Here is a 17,997-nt window from a genome sequence, read left to right as displayed (position 1 = left end):
TTTTCCCTTCTAATGCAAAATGCATTGTGTGTCGCTTTCTCAGTCAGGGGCGTTCCTGACGTGACGTCACGTCAGGCATCGTCATCAACTCGAAAACAATATTCAGCTGAATATTCAGCGCGAGCCTTAAAGTGTAAAATATAGCTATATGCAGTGGAATCTTTGTAAAATGCGCTCAGTAGAAGACATTTGAAGTGATTTTACAAATTACGGACACAACTTGTCTGGAGGTGTCGAAAGACGGCACATTCATTACTTTTCTAATCGTGCTTGTGTTGAAGTGATTAGTTTATCTATCAATCTATCCATCTAGATAGCTGGCTAGATAGCAGCTATCTAGATAGCTAGCAGCTATCTATTTATCTGGCTAGCTATCTAGCGACCGATTTATTTATTTAAATGCTGAGCAGACAAAACACGAGGCCTAAATACCAGGGTTGAGTTAAATAGATAGAGAAGTGATTTTCTTCAATGAAGGAAAATGGAGGGAAGTCATTTGTTTGGAGGGGGGGGGGGTGGTCAGGCTATTTAATTTCCTGGTTCACAGAGGACTATAATCTGATGGGATGTTCCTTTTTTTTAATTCTGGGCATGGACAATGGTCCATTGTAGCATCAATATCTACCTGATCCACTGTGGTTGTTTTTATTTTAGCTATCCATTTGTGAGTTGTCATGCTGTTTCCTGGTTTTGAGACGATTACATCATTTGTAATGAATACAGTACAAAAAAATACTCCGAACTGCGTTTGTTTTCGCAATCTGTTTCTTGATTGTCGACATCCATCTTTGTTTGCAGGCTCACAAAGCATGAGGTAGAGCAATAATGTAGTGAAGTGGAAAGAGGAAAACTGAATTGTGTGTGTTTTGGTTTTTATGTTGCTTATGGGAGCGACAGGGATTATTGTCCTCATTGCTTCATTCATTAATTCATTGTCCTTTCTTGTTCCTTTCCTAACTTTGCTGCTTTTAACTCATTCACTGCAAGACGTGCAAAAATGTGTCCACTCCAGTGCCAGGGTTTTTGTCATTGTCACTGGAATTCCAGGACTCACAGAATATTGAGTTTTAGGCCAACATCAACATTCAATGCAGCGTAAGAATCCTTTGACTCTCTTCTTTCATCAGAAAAAAAGAGTTAATTCCTAAATTATATGGTTCCGGAGTGATATGAGCTTGAAATGAAGGCAGCTGCCCAAAATACAATGCAATACGTACATATTGGTTCATATAGCGCTTTAACAATAGCTGAAGCAGGAACAAAATGCTAACAAGAAAAATAAGGAAATGCTACCCACTTGTGGAAAAGAAAAAACATTGCCAGAGGCCATGGCCAGCGCTTTACTGGCACCCAAGCATGAAAAAAACAAAAGCTGTAGAAATTCGGGAATGGCGCAAAACATCATAATTTTAATTCCTGAATATATTCGTGAATGGCAGTGAATGAGTTAATTTTGAATTTATTCACTGTGAGACGAATTAATAAAGGTTATCTCATTGAATTTAAATGATCGCTACCAGTAGTATATGGACAGTAGTTTTCAGGTGGTGGTAATTATCGCTATTGGGGACCATGACAGCCTGCAAATAGCATAAAGCCACGTGTCACTGCCACCCATTGAAATGAAGGAGGGGGAAATATACCATTAGAATCTATACAGTAGTTGTCAGGTAGTAATTATCGGTATTTCTTATTACCGGTATTGGTAATTAATTATCACTACTAATCAAGGCTAACTTTTGATGTAATTGATGTATTTTTCTTAAAGCTGCCAATACTGATTTGCTGTCAGTGTCCCTTTAGGGTCATTGCAAGATATTAAATTTTGATCCAAAATAGGTGACTTGACAATAATCAGCAAATTCTGTTCTTCAATTCCGTTATTGCAGTGTCAGTACACTTTCAACAAACGCAAATACAGATTGGGCAGAGGAGATAAGCATATACATTTCATCTGATTCAATCAATAAGCTGTCGGGGAACATATGAGACTCTCCGTGTATGAGTCAGAGCTGTTTTGTTTTCCAGACTTACATTCAGAGGGTGCCTCCCCCTCTCCTAACTGCGCTTTCTGCGGGAAAGGCTGGCAAAGCCAGCACTCACAATGAGGCTCTGAAGGGTGGGTTGAGGGAATCAGGGACGGTGGTGGGGGGGGGGGGGGGGGGGTGTAATGTAGGCGCTTGCATCCAGGTCGGGAGCCTGGGAAGCGAGGGGAGGGGACAAAAGAGATGGTTGAGTATGAGTGGCGACATTTCTGACGACTCAAAGTATAAACGATGTGAGAGGGATAACAACAACAGTGAACTACATTTCAACACCATTGCGGGTTAATCATCCTCAAATGTCACCAACCACAAATGTCGGTTATGCGACTTAATGCTACTGTGCTGAGTCAGTGTGTGTGTGTGTGTGTGTGTGTGTGTGTGTGTGTGTGTGTGTTTGTCCATAAAAGAGCACGTCTCCATTAGCAGATTCTTATTGACATCCTTTTTAAGAGACGCATGACGCAGTCATTATTGACACCGGCCTATTTGGATGACACTCAGCACGTTCGCAGTGTCGGAGGAAATCAATTTTTTGGGCTAGTTACCCTAAAAATGGTTGTTTAAATTAATTGGCAGGGCACATCGCAAAGACTAAGATGAGGCAAAACTAAGCAAAAGGCTCTACTACAGACACACAGCATGAAATGTCGCTTAAAGGACAACCCACATTACTTTTTTGTTTCCTGACATCAGAAAAACGTTTTGCAGCATCTAAAATACCCAAATCACGCAGTATGATATTTTTATTCAAATGCAAAACACCAATAAAAATGACTTAAAGTGTCCAAAATCTGCAAAAAAATTTAGCTGCGAATTGGGCATTTTCAGAAAGTCCCGCCCCCAGTTCGTGACGTCACGCCAAGACGGCTTGCATTGCTGGAGAATCAAAACAATGGCTTCAGATTCAGATAATATGCTTTCTTGTTACACATCCAGTTATGAATATGATTCAAACAGTTCTGAAGAGGAAAGCATACATGTTTGCAATCGATTAAAGAATTTATTTTGTGCCATTTTGAGGCAACATTGGGGGGAAATGTATCACCAAAAAAGAGGCAAAAAAAATAATTATATATATATATATATATATATATATGGATGTAACCCTCAATAGTACCCCTCAATAGTACACAGAATCATAGTTGCTTATTTTATTTTATGACTCGGATAAAAAAACAGACGCCACTTTGATTTTCAAGTCAATATCTGGTCCTTGTCTGCACCCCACCTGGACAAAAGTAGAAAAATAAAACGGAAAACCGAGCTCTTACGCCGCTGGCAGCGACTCATACTGCACTTGGGGTGATGTATTTCCACTTCCATGTTACAGTGTCGACTTTGATCAAACTGAAGCGGCACTTGAGACCCAATCTGGCCAGAGAGGTGAGAAAAGCGAGTACATGGGCCTCATCCCTTTGCTAGAAGGCAAACACGCTGCGCCCTGCGAGTGCTTGAATAAATCATATACCGTATACGCACAGATGGCTCAAGATTAACGTAGCACGGATAAGGATTAATCGATGACGTAAGAGCTGGTGGCCGTTGGTCGATCTTCATGCCCCTTTGCTGATTTGTTGACCCCCATCCTCAACCGCCACCCCTCTACAGAATGAAAGCAACTGGCAAAGGCAGATCTGTTACGTGTCACTGTCGGGCCTTGCCTGCAGATGCACAGATGTTGGTCGATTTAATCAATGGCAGTTAAAGGACAACCGGCGCCTCCGGACAAGTTGCGTCCATAATTTGTAAAATCACTTCAAATGACTTCTACTGAGCATTTTCTACAAATATTCCATGGCATATAGCTATATTTTATGTTTTAAGACTAGCGCTGAATATTCAGGAAGTCTTGTTTTCGAGTTGATGACGATGCCGTGACGTCACATCAGGAACGCCCCTGACCGAGAAAGCGACACACAATTCATTTTGGGTACTTTGTTTGGTCTGAAAACTGTGTTGATGGCGAAATTAGAAGGAAACCACTTAAATAATGCGATGGTGAATCGTTGTGTGTTGCACCAAGACTACTATTTGGTACTGGTAGACACAAATTCCCAGCAGACAAATCAGCCCATTTCCAACGGAGTTTGGGCGCCATCTTGTGCATTTTCTGGAATGCTACGTTGGAGTCCTGATGGCTCAAAATGATACGGAGGACTTCTTTAATCGATTGAAAACATTTATGCTTTCCTCTTCAGAACTATTTGAATCATATTCATAACTGGATGAGTAACAAGAAAGCATCTTCTTCGAATCTGAAGCCCTTGTTTTGATTCTCGAGCAAGGCAAGACGCCCTGGTGTGACGTCACGAACAAGGGGGCGGGACCTTCTGAAACTCGCCATCCCGAGGTCATTTTGAAGTAGTTTTGGGACACTAACTCATTTTTATTGGCACTTGACTAAAATATCAGCCTGCAAGTTTTGGGTATCTTAGATGCGATAAAACGTTTTTCTGGTGTCAGTTAGGAAGCAAAAAAATGGTGCCAGTTGTCCTTTCTTTAAAAGGATTCCCGGCATGACCATTCAGTGTCAGGTCATTGTTTGTGTCACCCTGGTGGGTTTGTTTGCTACTTTGGACCTTTTGTTTGCTACTTTGGACTTTTCTGTTCTGTTGACTTTGTTGTTTGAGATTTTGTTCCTGTTGACTTTATTTAATACAATTTGTCAAATACACCATGCACCTCCCTCCTGCTTGCATTTTTGGGGTCAACCACCACCATCACTTTGCAAATCGCGACAAGATCAATGCGGAATGATCTGATATATTGTTACAGCTCTGATGTTGCAATTTTGTAGTTTGCGCGACAAGGAAGATAGCGTCTCGGCTATACATGAGCAAGGTTAGTCGAAACAGGCCAATGTACGAATATAAAATCTATATGTGCTGTCTGTCATTTTTAAGACTCCTCTTGTCCCTTTGGACTTGGCAAAACTTCAACTGTGGCATACTTACGACCGTCACTGAAGCTAAATGACATTTTTTTAATTCCATGAAATAGAGCATGTGTACTTCACTGGCCCAAAAAAGAACATCGTAAAGTTGCAAAGCTCAAATTTCAGAGACTGGAATTCAGTTTTTATCGATTTTGTTTCAGACAGTAAATGAACGAGTGAATTCATTGTCTTGTATTGTCTTGCAGGTATTTATGAGTAGACATTTCTTATACAACTGCAGCCAACCGATCCTGGATGTGAAGATTGCCTTTTGTCAGGTGTGTGTCCCTTACAGGTAAAAAAAGAAAAGGTACAGTACTTATTCTGTTCCATTAACCTTTCAAATAATATTGGCACATCAATTGCAATCATATTTTTTTTTGGGGGGGGGTTATGAAAAAAAAACGTATTTGCCTGTTTTTTATGGTATAGTATTTGCTGATTTTGTAGCTATATATAATGCTGCTTGTTTACGTCTTCTTTTAAGCTAATAATAAATAATTGTATTTTCCAGTGTATAAGTTGCAATGGACTATAAGGCGCACCCCCAATGAATGGTGTATTTTCATTTTTTTTCCATATATAAGGCACACCATATTATAAGTAGCATTTTATATCGTAGAGACTGGGTTTATTTATCCCAGCATGGACCACACACTACTACTTCTACAGGTGAAAATAAAGTCATGGTTGGTGACAGTACTGTATTTTCTAGGGTATAAGGCACGCCAATGAGTGGTGTATTTTCAAACTTTTTTCCGTAATATTTTTACATATTTTCAAGGAATGAAAAAAAGTTGTCCAAATATAATATATATAAATATATAAACATTTTCCAAATATAAGGCACACCACATTATAAGGCGAAACAGTAGAGGCTGGGATTTCTTGTTACTCATCCAATTATGAATATGATTCAAATAGTTCTGAAGAGGAAGGTATAAATGTTTGCAATCGATTAAAGAAGTCCTTGCGTATCATTTTGAGACGTCAGAACTCCAATGTAGCGTCCCAGAAAATGTGCAAGATGGCGCACAAGCTCCGTTGGAAATGGGCTGATTTGTCTGCTGCGAATTTGTGTCAACTAGTATCAAATAGTAGTCTTGGTGCAACACACAATTCATCATTTCGTTATTTATGTGTTTTCCTTCTAATTTCGCCATCAACACGGACCAAACAAAGGACCCAAAATGCATTGTGTGTCGCTTTCTCGGTCAGGGGCATTCCTGACGTGACGTCACGTCAGGAAGCGTCACCAACTTGAAAACAAGACTTACTGAATATTCAGCGTGTGTCTTAAAATGTAAAATATAGCTATATGCCGTGGAATCTTTGTAAAATACGCTCAGTAGAAGTCATTTGAAGTGATTTTACAAATTATGGACACAACTTGTCCGGATGCGTCGGTTGTCCTTTAACTGAACTGTGTGATAAATATCAATACTTTACTCTTAAAAAATGAAAATAAAAAACTGCTGTGACATCATTTGTTTTTATTCTGACCAACTTTGTGTTCTATAACATCAAATGCCCTTTTTGTTGTTCTGTGTTCCTTCCCACCTGCAGGGTTTTGGAAAACAAGTGGATGTGTCATATATCGCCAAGCATTACAACATGAGCAAAAGCAAAGTGGACAACCAGTTCTACAGCGTGGAAGTGGGAGACTCCACCTTCACTGTTTTAAAACGCTACCAGAATTTAAAGCCCATCGGCTCCGGAGCTCAGGGGATCGTTTGGTAGGTGGTTTTGGCTTCATTCTTAATTATATTTTTTTACGATCTTCATTTACATTTTTATGACGATGGGATTTTGTTTTGGGAGATGCCGTTTTTCTTTTAATTGCTCCCTATTTGGAACAGTGCTGTATCTTATGACTTGAATGAATATCATAGTCATCGTCAGGCAAATAAAAAAATGGGTTCAGAAACAGTTCAAAATCGTTAAATTGTTAGCCGGAGATAAACAGAAAAAAATGAGTTAAGTAAATTTCACCTGTGTACAAAATTACAGTTTTAGGGTATAAATGGTTACTGCAACGTGGGTTCACTTGTTCCAGAAACGCATACAAGGATGATTATTATGATTTGTTTTTATTCATTTTGGCTTGGGCATGGACATGACCACCAAGCATCAAACTCTTTTTCGAATATACAGTAAAGTCTCGTTATATCGATAGTACTGCTTATTACGATACTATTTCTATGAACGCAAGGAGAAAATTTACATGCCGCAGGATCGGATATATCGATAGTCCGGTTATATCGATATTTTTTCCGACTCGCGAGAATATCGATATAATGAGACTTTACTGTATTATGACATTAGTCTTGTAACATACATAACATACCGTATTTTCCGGTGTATAAGGCACACCGGAGTATAAGACGCACCACCAAAGAATGGTATTTTTTTCAAAAGTTTTCCATATATAAGGCGCACGGGAATATAAGGCGCACCTTCAATTTATGAAAACAAGTTATCCAAAAATAGTATCTAAATATACAAAAGTTTTCCAAATATAAGGGAAACCACATTATAAGGAACTACAGTAGAGGCTGGGGTTACGTTTTATATATCCCAGCATGGACCGCACGCTACTTCTTCTACAGGGGGAAATGGAGTGGGTGGCTTCTGACAGTAGTTGTGAGACCTGTTGTGGCTCAATATTAATTCACATATAAGGCGCACCTGCGTGTAAGGCGCAGGGTCATCTTTGGAAGAAAATCAAGGCTTTTGGGTGCGCCTTTTACACCGGAAAATACGGTACATACATATTTTGGTTGTATTTACCCCGCGATCCACTTTTGTCGTACTGTACAGTGCTACAGAAGTTTGAATAAACTGTTGAGGCATGGGAGCTTTTAAATTCAAGACACTAAAACACAGCCGTGTTTAGAATAATACGTGAGCCGAGAGGGATAGAACGGCCACGCAGCGCCGTGAGTCGGGGTCGTTGTAATTCAACGCACAACTCCAGAGTCTCTGCTCATAAGGGAAGCGTAAACCCCCGCGAGTAGCCACACACCATCGCGGGCTGCTTGCTGCATCATCGTGGGCTGGGCGTGTGGCCATTTTGAAAGGTTGTGAGTGACACATGTCAAATCCGCAGCTGTCATTTAGTCATATGGTGACGGTATTATCGCGTCCGTGCGAACTAAATAGTCTGACTTCCGTGGAAACCGCTTTAATATCTGGATGCTGGGATACATGATGGAAGTAATCATATTTAGTCTCATTAACATAATTGCGCTAGTGGAGTAATCCTGCTTTGTGTATTAGCAGTTCACTCCTCACAAATTCATCTGTTTGCACTTTTTATTCCTGTGCAACAGATCCCTATCTATTGTATTTGCTGTAAAACATGTTTTTTTTTTTTATGTACCGTATTTTCTGATGTATAAGGTGCATCATAGTCTAAGGCGCACCTTCAATGAATGAAAAAAAAAAAGTCCAAATGTAATATATACATATCTAAAAGTTTTACAAATATAACTCAAGGTGCTACAGTACAGTAGATGCTAGGGTTATGCACAATTTCTTCTACAGTGGGAAATTGAGTTAGTGGCTGCTGACAGTAGTTGCAAGACCTGATGTGGCTCAATATTACTTCACATATAAGGCGCATTGGCGTAGAAGGCGCTGGGTCATCTATTGAAGAAAATCACGTTTTTTGGGTGCGCCTTATACACTGAAAAATATGGTACTATTTCTGAAATGCTCATCAAAGCCTTGTCGAAATGGGAAAGTAGCAACACATTATTGGTTTTGCCTGGGTAGTTATTGGAATCAAATTACTGTATTTTTCAGTGTATAAGGTGCAAATGCCTTTTTTCTTCAAAAGATGACCTTGCACCTTATATGCAGGAGTGCCTTATATGTGAAGTAATGTTGAGCCTAATGAGGTCTCGCAACAACTGTCAGCGACCACCGACTCACTTAGTAGAAGTAGTGCATAACCCCAGCCTTTACTGTAGCGCTTTATCATGGGGCATGCCTTATATTTAGAAAATGTGTGTATATTTATATGTATATTATATTTGGAAAACTTTTTCATCCATTGAAGATGTGCCTTATAGTACTTATATATTGAACACCTCTGAAAATACATCAAATGCACCTTATACTCTGGTGCTCCTTATACACCAGAAAATACGCTAGCTTTATTCTCGCAGTATAAAAACATTTTTGTCAGTCTTCTTGTAATGATCAAGCATTTTCTTGTCATGTGATCAATTTTAATATTTTGTGTACCTTTTATTCACTCACTGTTATTCAGTGAAGATACTACTTTAGTTGTGTACTACAGCATTACAACTGGGTTTTAATATCGCTTTATTATGACACACTGATTCATTATAAGCGTCATTTTATTCAATTATACATTTTACACAACAGCGTTCTGTTACCTTGCAACTTTACTCTGAAATTTCACCAAAGAAAAATAATACATAATCTGATTTTAAAATGTGTACCACAATAGAACTCTATGGTAGCTGCATACTATGTGTTTTTCCACATTGTATCTTTTTACTTATGATACACTTCATCCTATTAACATTGAGCAGGGGGGGAGGGGGTAGCCCTCCTATTTTTATGGGGTTTGTCAGATTTTAATGCGCAATGCATGCACCTCTCCCTGTTCTTCTGCCCCTGTGAGGATGAACAATGAAGAAGGCTTAAAGCACTAGAGCCACTCATGACATCAGCTTCCTCAAAGACTCACCAAGTCATCGCTGCCTTCCTCAAATCCCTTCTGGATCTGTGTGTATGTGTGTGTGTGTGTATACATCAAGTCTGCACTATTACCATGGTCACAAATCATCCCGTGGGGTCTGCAAGTCTCCACAGAGACGGAAAGAAATCAAAAATATACACCAAGCGTATCCTTCATTTGTCATCTCCAATCCCACGTATGAATTTATCATGACAAAACGTGACTCATGATTAATAAAATGGCAGACTACTCATTTGACATATAATATTCATACAGTGTGTTTATAAAAGTTAATGATTAGAAATATTGTGTGTATTTTTTTTAATCAAGCATTTTATTGTTCAGTTACCTTGTGTTTTACAGTGTGTACATTTAATGTTAATGTTAATGTTTGTACATGTCAATGTGATATTTTGTGCACTCTTCAATAGGACGGCTGGTGGTAGGCATATTGTATATGTGAAATTTTACAAATTACTGGTTAAAAATTACAGTATTTTCCAGTGTATAAGGCGCACCCAAAAGCCTTCATTTTCTTCAAAAGATGACCCTGTGCCCTTTACGCAGGTGCGCCTTATATTTGAAGTAATCTGGACCCACAACAGAAAGCCACCAACTCTATTTCCCCCTGTAGAAGAAGTAGTGTGTGAACCCAGCCTCTACTGCTGCGCCTTATAATGTGGTGTGCCTTATATATGGAAAGCTTTTATATCTTTATATATTATATGTGGAAACCTTTTTTCAGGCACCGAATGTGTGCCTTATACAGTATATGGAAAAAAGTTTGAAAATACACCATTCATTGATGGTGTGCCTTATACATTGGAAAATACGGTACAATCGTAATTCATCAAATTAGCACATTCACTTTTGTCTTTTTTCTAAAATGGCCAAAATAAATTTCTGATTTATCTGAGAAGTTAACCTTAAAAATGTAACAAAACTACTCTTGCTTCCTTTTATGACTATGGGATCATTCATATTTGTGATAATTATTATCAATTGCAGACTTGATTTTGTTTTACTCCCTGTTGCTTTCTACTATCTTTGTGACTGCTTTATTTCCTCCATATGATCGATGTCCATGTTAAGCGCTTTGTTACAGCCTCAGCTGTTGTTAAAGCACTATATACCGGTACTGTAAATCAATATGTACAGTATTGTATTGTAATTGAAACATAGCTAGCAGGAGAGCGACACACATTTTTGAAAAGTAGGTGCTATCGAGAAATCTTTTTTGAATAGGATTTTTGTAGCTAGAGTTTTTTTAAACATAATGTTGCTGTTTTTTTAGAGTGATGTCTAAATTAAGTACTAGTCTAATGACAGTATCCACAGCAATTAATAACCAAATGTGATTGTTTTACTGGTTCTCCCTTTGTCAACAGTGCGGGTTATGACGCTGTCCTCGACAGAAATGTGGCCATCAAGAAGCTGAGCAGACCTTTCCAGAACCAGACGCATGCCAAAAGGGCATATCGCGAGTTGGTGCTTATGAAATGTGTCAATCACAAAAATGTAAGTAAATGATTCATGCAGTTTTTATTTTTGGTACGTTGTGCTTTGAAACCCTCCTGACCAACTAAGTGTTTTGAAAGGTGCTTATAGATCAAATGTATTATTATTATTAATAATAATAATAATAATAATGAACACAAGTAATCACATCATTGCGAGATGCTATTGAACAAAACAAAAATTTTCATTTCAATACATCTAACTACAAATGGCCAAATCTGAGTCATTTGTTATTACACTAATAGAAGGTATTTTTCACCCCATATATATTATATATTCTTCTGCTATATATACACACACACACACACACACACACACACACACACACACACACACACACACACACACACACACACACACACACACACACACACACACACACACACACACACACACGCACACACACACACACGCACACGCACACGCACGCGCACGCACACGCACGCACACGCACACGCACACACACACTATATATATATAGCTTTTTAGCTTTATGTATTTTTTAATACACCTTTGACACCGTTTTTTCCCCTCCAGATCATCAGTTTATTAAATGTCTTCACGCCGCAAAAATCATTAGAGGAATTCCAAGACGTGTAAGTACAACATGCACTTTTGTCCATGAAATGCCATTGCCAGATTTCCAAGAAAGATTGCATCACTTTTGTTCCATGTCTGGACTGATGGCGTGATATGTACAACGTTTTCATTATTGCTTAGCACTTGGCTTGGTGAAAAGACAACTTCCACAGTGTCAGTGTCACAGTGAAAATGGGTGTAATTTAAATTCAGCTTTGGGGAAAGACAAACTGTGGCAGGGTTTACTTTCTGGATGTATATTTCACATCTCAGTCAGATCATATGATTTGTAATTTGGCTGTCGATACCTACAGTGATACCAATAACAGAATCTGACAGCATTTGTGGTACGCTACTGCAGCACTGTCTATGAAAATACAGCCCTTAATTTCGGTTCCATTGCTGAATCTGAACATTGCTAGGTACCTAGTCATGGAGCTGATGGACGCCAACCTGTGCCAGGTGATCCAGATGGAGCTGGACCATGAGAGAATGTCTTATCTGCTTTATCAGATGTTGTGCGGCATCAAGCATCTTCACTCAGCGGGAATTATTCACAGGGTAGGATCACTTTTTAATATACAGACCAAACTTAACATTGTTTGCCTTTTTTTGGGATTCACTGGAAAAGGATAATTGTTTTATTTCGATTTTGAAATCTTGTCACGTAGGACCTGAAACCAAGCAATATAGTGGTAAAGTCAGACTGCACTCTCAAGATCTTGGATTTCGGACTGGCTCGGACTGCCGGCACTAGCTTCATGATGACCCCTTACGTGGTGACGAGATACTACAGAGCACCCGAGGTTATCTTGGGTATGGGTTACAAGGAAAATGGTAAGCAGAATTATTTTTAAATTTCAAATGGAACAATTGTATTGGTAGATTACAAGTGGCGGCAAAATCCACCATTTCATCAGGTGGCCATTTTACCATTTGATTGGATTGGATTAGCCTTTATTAGAGTCTCGCAGTGGAGAAATTTACATTTCAACTGAAAATGACATCATAGTGCACAAGGGGCTCAGTTTGTGAACATCACATCAAATCTTACCCAGAAAAGACGTGAGCCGTGATTGGTTGTAATCAGTGGCACACTGATGTCACATTCAGTGGACAGAAACCCAGCCTAGTTGAAATGGATCTCGGATGTCTATTGACGTCAATGGCAATGAATGAAGTCATGATTAGAAACCCCAGTAAAGTATAACAACCACAAATTAAGTCATGAAATCATTCATTGCCTGTCAAAATTGATGTTTGACGTATGCTGTAAACGGCAATGAATAAGATGTGTGTCCGCGGCAGTAGCTGTGAACTGCGGTAAAAATATTTACTATGGCCTAAAGCACACGTGTCAAAATCGAGGCCAGGGGGCTAAATCTGGCCCGCCACATCATTTTATTCGGCCCACGAAAGAAAATCAAATTTGTATAATTCCAATATTCTTGCTAAAGTCCGAACCAAAATTTCCAATTGTCTGATGTAAACCACAAAAATAGTCATTATTTTTCACTTAAAATTTTAAAATTAGCTATTCATTAATTTGATGTGCGCTTTATACGTGATATGTGGAAGGGATGAAACATTCTAATGGCTTCCCCAAATTCATAACAGCCCCGAGAGGAAACCATAACCATAATGTGGCCCGTGGCAAAAAATGAGTTTGGCACCCTTAGCCTAAAGAATTCCTAATTACATTCACATACATGTACGTTTCAAGCAAATACTGTGAGATGTCTGTTAAGGCAATTGGCTATACGAACACATTGTAAACATCGTTTTATTTTTTTCGGACCTCCGTTTTATTATACATCCGGCCAATGACGTCATATCCACCGGTTTTAACAAAATCTCTCCGGTGGGTGCAGGCCAGTTCCATTAAGTGCCGTCCCAAAGATTAAAGAAGCTTTTTGTTCTTACTTTTGATTCCTGCTTGATTAATAAATGACCCTATCAATGTCAAAGCAATGTATCAGGTGGCAATACTAAATGCTGCACCAAAAGGTAATACATTTGTGCACAAAATCGCATCACAGAAATGATTCCATTAGTGATTGGCTTAATTTAACTCTGCGGTATGTTTTCAAGACACCTTTAATATATTCATCCAAACAGCGGGAGACTAAACAAAGCGCTTGTGACTGGAGCACATTCGTAATTATCCTTGTAGTCAATAGGAAGTAATAATGAAAGTTAATTTGCTGGATAAACAACATTTGGATTCATTGTTATGCTGATGGGAATCTTGTAGGTTGCCTCAGTGCACATTTCTTGCCATTCTAATACCACTAATGCACCGCTTTACTATTTCTGCTCATTTTTGCTTTGTTTTTTAATGGATTAGCATTGCAGTTTGAGTACTACCGGAGCACTCTGATTAGCCGCTACCCTCTAATGACTGCTTTTTTCTCCTATTTATCTTCAGGGTTTAACACTAACCTTGTGCTTTTTCCTCCTCTCTATTTCCCTTCGCCTCATTGCGTGCAGTGGACATTTGGTCGGTGGGGTGCATTATGGGAGAAATGGTGCGCCACAAAATCCTTTTCCCCGGGCGGGACTGTATCCTTGTTCAAAGTGTGATTTGTCTTTTTGGCAGTGATAATTTATGTGTAAGGACAGGTATAAATTTGAGTATAAAATAGTATAGAAGATATACAATACTGTGTCGTAATAATGCTACATTTACTATATTCATTTATATTTGTATGCAATCCAATTTACTTGTTTTCCAAAACCCCGCAGGAGGGAAGGAACAAAGAACACAAAAAGGGCATTTGGTGTTATAGAACACAATGTTGGTCAGAATAATTAAAAATTAAGTCACAGCAGATTTTTATTATCATTTTTTAAGAGGAAAGTATTGATATTTATCACACAGTTCAGTTAAAAGTACTGTATTTTCCGGTGTGTGAGGCACGCCCAAAAGACTTCATTTTCCTCAAAGGTTGACCCTGCGCCATTTATAGACGCTCCCCAAATTACGAACGAGATACATTCCGAACGGTCGTTCGTAAGGTGAATTCGTTTGTAAATTGCTTCAGTGCTTATATAAGTGTTTAAAGTTTATATAAGTATGTTTAAGGTTTGTATAAAAATAAACATTCAATAAATTATATGCTCAATAAAGGTATGTACATGTACAGCTGGGGAGAATACTACATATGTTACTAAAAACATGTTTGTATGTACCGTTGTTCGTAACTCAAATGTTCGTAAGTAGGGGAGCATCGCGCGCCTTATAACTGAACTAATATCAAACAGGTCTCGTAACCACTGTCACGAGCCACCGAATCGATTTCCCCTGTAGAAGAAATGGTGCGTAACCTCAGCCTCTACTGTAGTGCTTTATAATGTGCCGTGCCTTATATTTGGAAAACATTTATATATATTTTATATATTATATTTAGAAAACTGTTTAGTTCATTGAAGGTGCGCCTTATCGTCTGCACCTCATATGGAAGTTTGAAAATACATCATTTATTGGGGGTGCACTTTATACACCGTAAAATACGGTTATTCAAATGTTTTCGTACGACACATTTTCAAACACTTACCTTATGTTCTCTATATACAGTACTTCTGAGGCGGAAAACTAACCCAGTGACACGCAAATGATGCTTTGTTTCCTCTATGATGAACTGCAGAATAGACACACACACAAAAATAAATAAATACAAATTAGTGAGTCACAGAACATTTTGTATTCTGTATTAATATTTCAACATGTGCGTGAAGTCGTGAGGTTCATACCTGGGGTGGTGCCTCTCCTGTGGGGAATCTTTAATTGCGTCTCCAAGACGGCAAAAGCCTGTTAGAGATTGAGCGTTTGAGTGTCCACGTAAATCATGTGAGTTAACAATTGAAAAACATAATCACATTTGCTATCTTATGAATTATTCCAGAAATCCGGGCATTTATAATTTAAAAAAATCTTTTGACAGGCAAATACATTTCAATGAATGCTTGCAAAATGTCTTCAAACCTACTTGAAGTATATTGGAATGTACTTGCAAATATTTTCGAATGTGTTTGCTAGTACTTAATTTAGGTATACAATACAATACAATCCATATTAATTTATGTTGTGCTTTAACAACAGCTGAAGCTGTAACAAAGCGCTTAACATAGACAACTACAGCTATCATGTGCAGGAAAAAATAAAGCAGTGACAAAGATAGTAGAAAGCACCAGGGTAGGATATAATCTAAAACGTGGCATTACGGACAAAAAAAATGCAACATTTGCAGCATTTAGTACATTCACATACATTCAAACATATTTGCAAATACATGGGGAGTAAAATTAATTGTATTGATTTATTTTCTGGCTGTTCTATTAATAGTTATTATTATTTATTATTATATATTATTATATATATAATATTATATAATAATAATATATATAATATATATATTATTATATATATAGTTATATTATATATTAATAGTTCAATTAATAATTAAAAATCTTGAGCTGACATTCGGTTACAGTTATGCTTTGCTCCAAACAAAATGAAGACAACTGAAGTCAACCCGATCAGAGACTGTATTTTATAAGTACCATATTTTCCGGTGCATAAGGCGCACCCAAATGCCTTCATTTTCTTCAAAAGATGACTGCGCCTTATACTCCGGTGCGCCTTATATGTGAAGCAATATTGAGGCATAACAGGTCTCGCAACTACTGTCAGCGGTCATCAACTCCATTTCCCCCGTAGAAGATGTAGTACGTAACCCCCAGTCTCTACAGTAGAAAATGACTTCCAGTCTGTCTTTTGAGAAATGGTTACTGTGCACCAAGGCCAATTAGATACATTTACCTCACTACCAGTATCCACTGAAATATTTTTTAATTTTCGAGGGGGGTAAAATTGTAAAAATAAAAATACACACAATCGTTTGAGTACAACAAACTTCCACTAGATATTTTGTATTTAGGGTATAACATTGCTTTTCAAATGAATATTTACCGCAATTAAAACCTTATCATCAAAATCGGCATAGGTTAGTGATTGACATTTGAACTGAATTAAATATATAATGGAATAAAAAATATAATTTGAGTTTACCGTCACTCCAACAGCTGCATTTCTACCTAAATTCGACACGGTAAAGTCCCAGCAATGAATTACACATCAAACCTCAGAATAGCCGAGCGACCTCTTCCAGAGGTTACCAGGCAGTAATCCGAGTTTGTGTATGTGTGTGTGGTTTTGCGTGAACCCAGTGGACATGTGGTCAATGGGCTGCATCTTTGGAGAGGTGATTACAGGCACAGTGCTCTTCCCTGGGACGGATCGTATCCTTCAGACGTCCAGCAACACTCACACACGTCAACGCAGTGACCCACTTAGCGCGGACGGTGTTGATGTTTTCAGCACGGCGACGTAATTATGGCGTCTCAGAAGGAAAAATCTGCCATTGTGAGAACTTGAGAAGTGGTGCTTGTGTGGATGGGTCAATTAGAAATACGCAGAGTTCTGGTCATTTTGGACTTTGATATTTTCATGTGGGTTGCAACAAATATGAAAATGTGGTTTTGGCGAGGTCAGTCGTTTAGAAAATACATTTTAACTGAAGTATGATTTCCCAATACAATTATTTCGGTCGTTGTAGTGATGTTTTTGAATACTCTCGGTCTGTCGTATTCTTGTTTGCCTTAATCCCGCACCAGACATTGACCAGTGGAACAAGGTGATCGAGCAGCTTGGTACACCGTCGCCGGAGTTCATGAAGAAGCTGCAGCCCACCGTGAGAAACTATGTGGAGAACCGGCCCAAGTACGCTGGCCTCACCTTTCCCAAGCTTTTCCCAGACTGCCTCTTCCCTGCTGACTCAGAGCACAACAAACTGAAAGGTGAAAACAGAGGGAGATTTTTCGCCTGCAAAAGCCTCTATATAAGCATGAAAGTGGCAACAATTTCAAAACCATATATGCTAAAATATAAATAAATATTCTATAATCAAAATAAAAATATAGAATTACATACGTGATGATATTAGTCATTGTTTCTGATGTTTCTGCACTGCAACATAGATGCTAGTTTCATTAGCCCGTGTATGGCTTTTTGCATTATATGTTAGCATTAAGATAACTGACGTTGGTAAAGCAAGGTTATGCGGCATGATTTAATATATAACATATGATCCCCTTTGTCTTGTATACAGTTTTATGCATAATTTTACAGTAAATTTAAATGGGAG

At 38.4% G+C, this 17,997-nt stretch overlaps 1 protein-coding gene across 7 annotated transcripts in view; it reads left to right on the top strand.

Annotated features, from left to right (window-relative positions):
• The window catches only part of mapk10 (mitogen-activated protein kinase 10), a 32,144-nt gene that overhangs the window by 4,580 nt on the left and 9,567 nt on the right, over positions 1-17,997 (top strand). For 5 of the 7 annotated variants that reach the window (XM_089021080.1, XM_089021079.1, XM_089021085.1 and 2 more), the window contains exons 2-9: positions 5,187-5,258; positions 6,547-6,716; positions 11,083-11,212; positions 11,750-11,808; positions 12,214-12,352; positions 12,463-12,628; positions 14,282-14,353; positions 17,468-17,650. In XM_089021080.1, the coding sequence (XP_088877206.1) occupies positions 5,187-5,258; positions 6,547-6,716; positions 11,083-11,212; positions 11,750-11,808; positions 12,214-12,352; positions 12,463-12,628; positions 14,282-14,353; positions 17,468-17,650 (991 nt within the window). Of the gene's footprint in view, positions 1-5,186; positions 5,291-6,546; positions 6,717-11,082; positions 11,213-11,749; positions 11,809-12,213; positions 12,353-12,462; positions 12,629-14,281; positions 14,354-17,467; positions 17,651-17,997 lie in introns of all 7 variants that reach the window. The other 2 variants (XM_089021081.1, XM_089021082.1) reach the window with 2 other exon arrangements.

The sequence above is a fragment of the Hippocampus bargibanti genome, linkage group LG18, assembly GCF_051943395.1.
Source record: "Hippocampus bargibanti isolate YZ-2025 linkage group LG18, ASM5194339v1, whole genome shotgun sequence".
NCBI classification, from domain to species: Eukaryota; Metazoa; Chordata; class Actinopteri; order Syngnathiformes; family Syngnathidae; genus Hippocampus; species Hippocampus bargibanti.
Note: the sequence above shows the minus strand (reverse complement) of the source record. Positions and strands in the feature narration are given on the sequence as shown.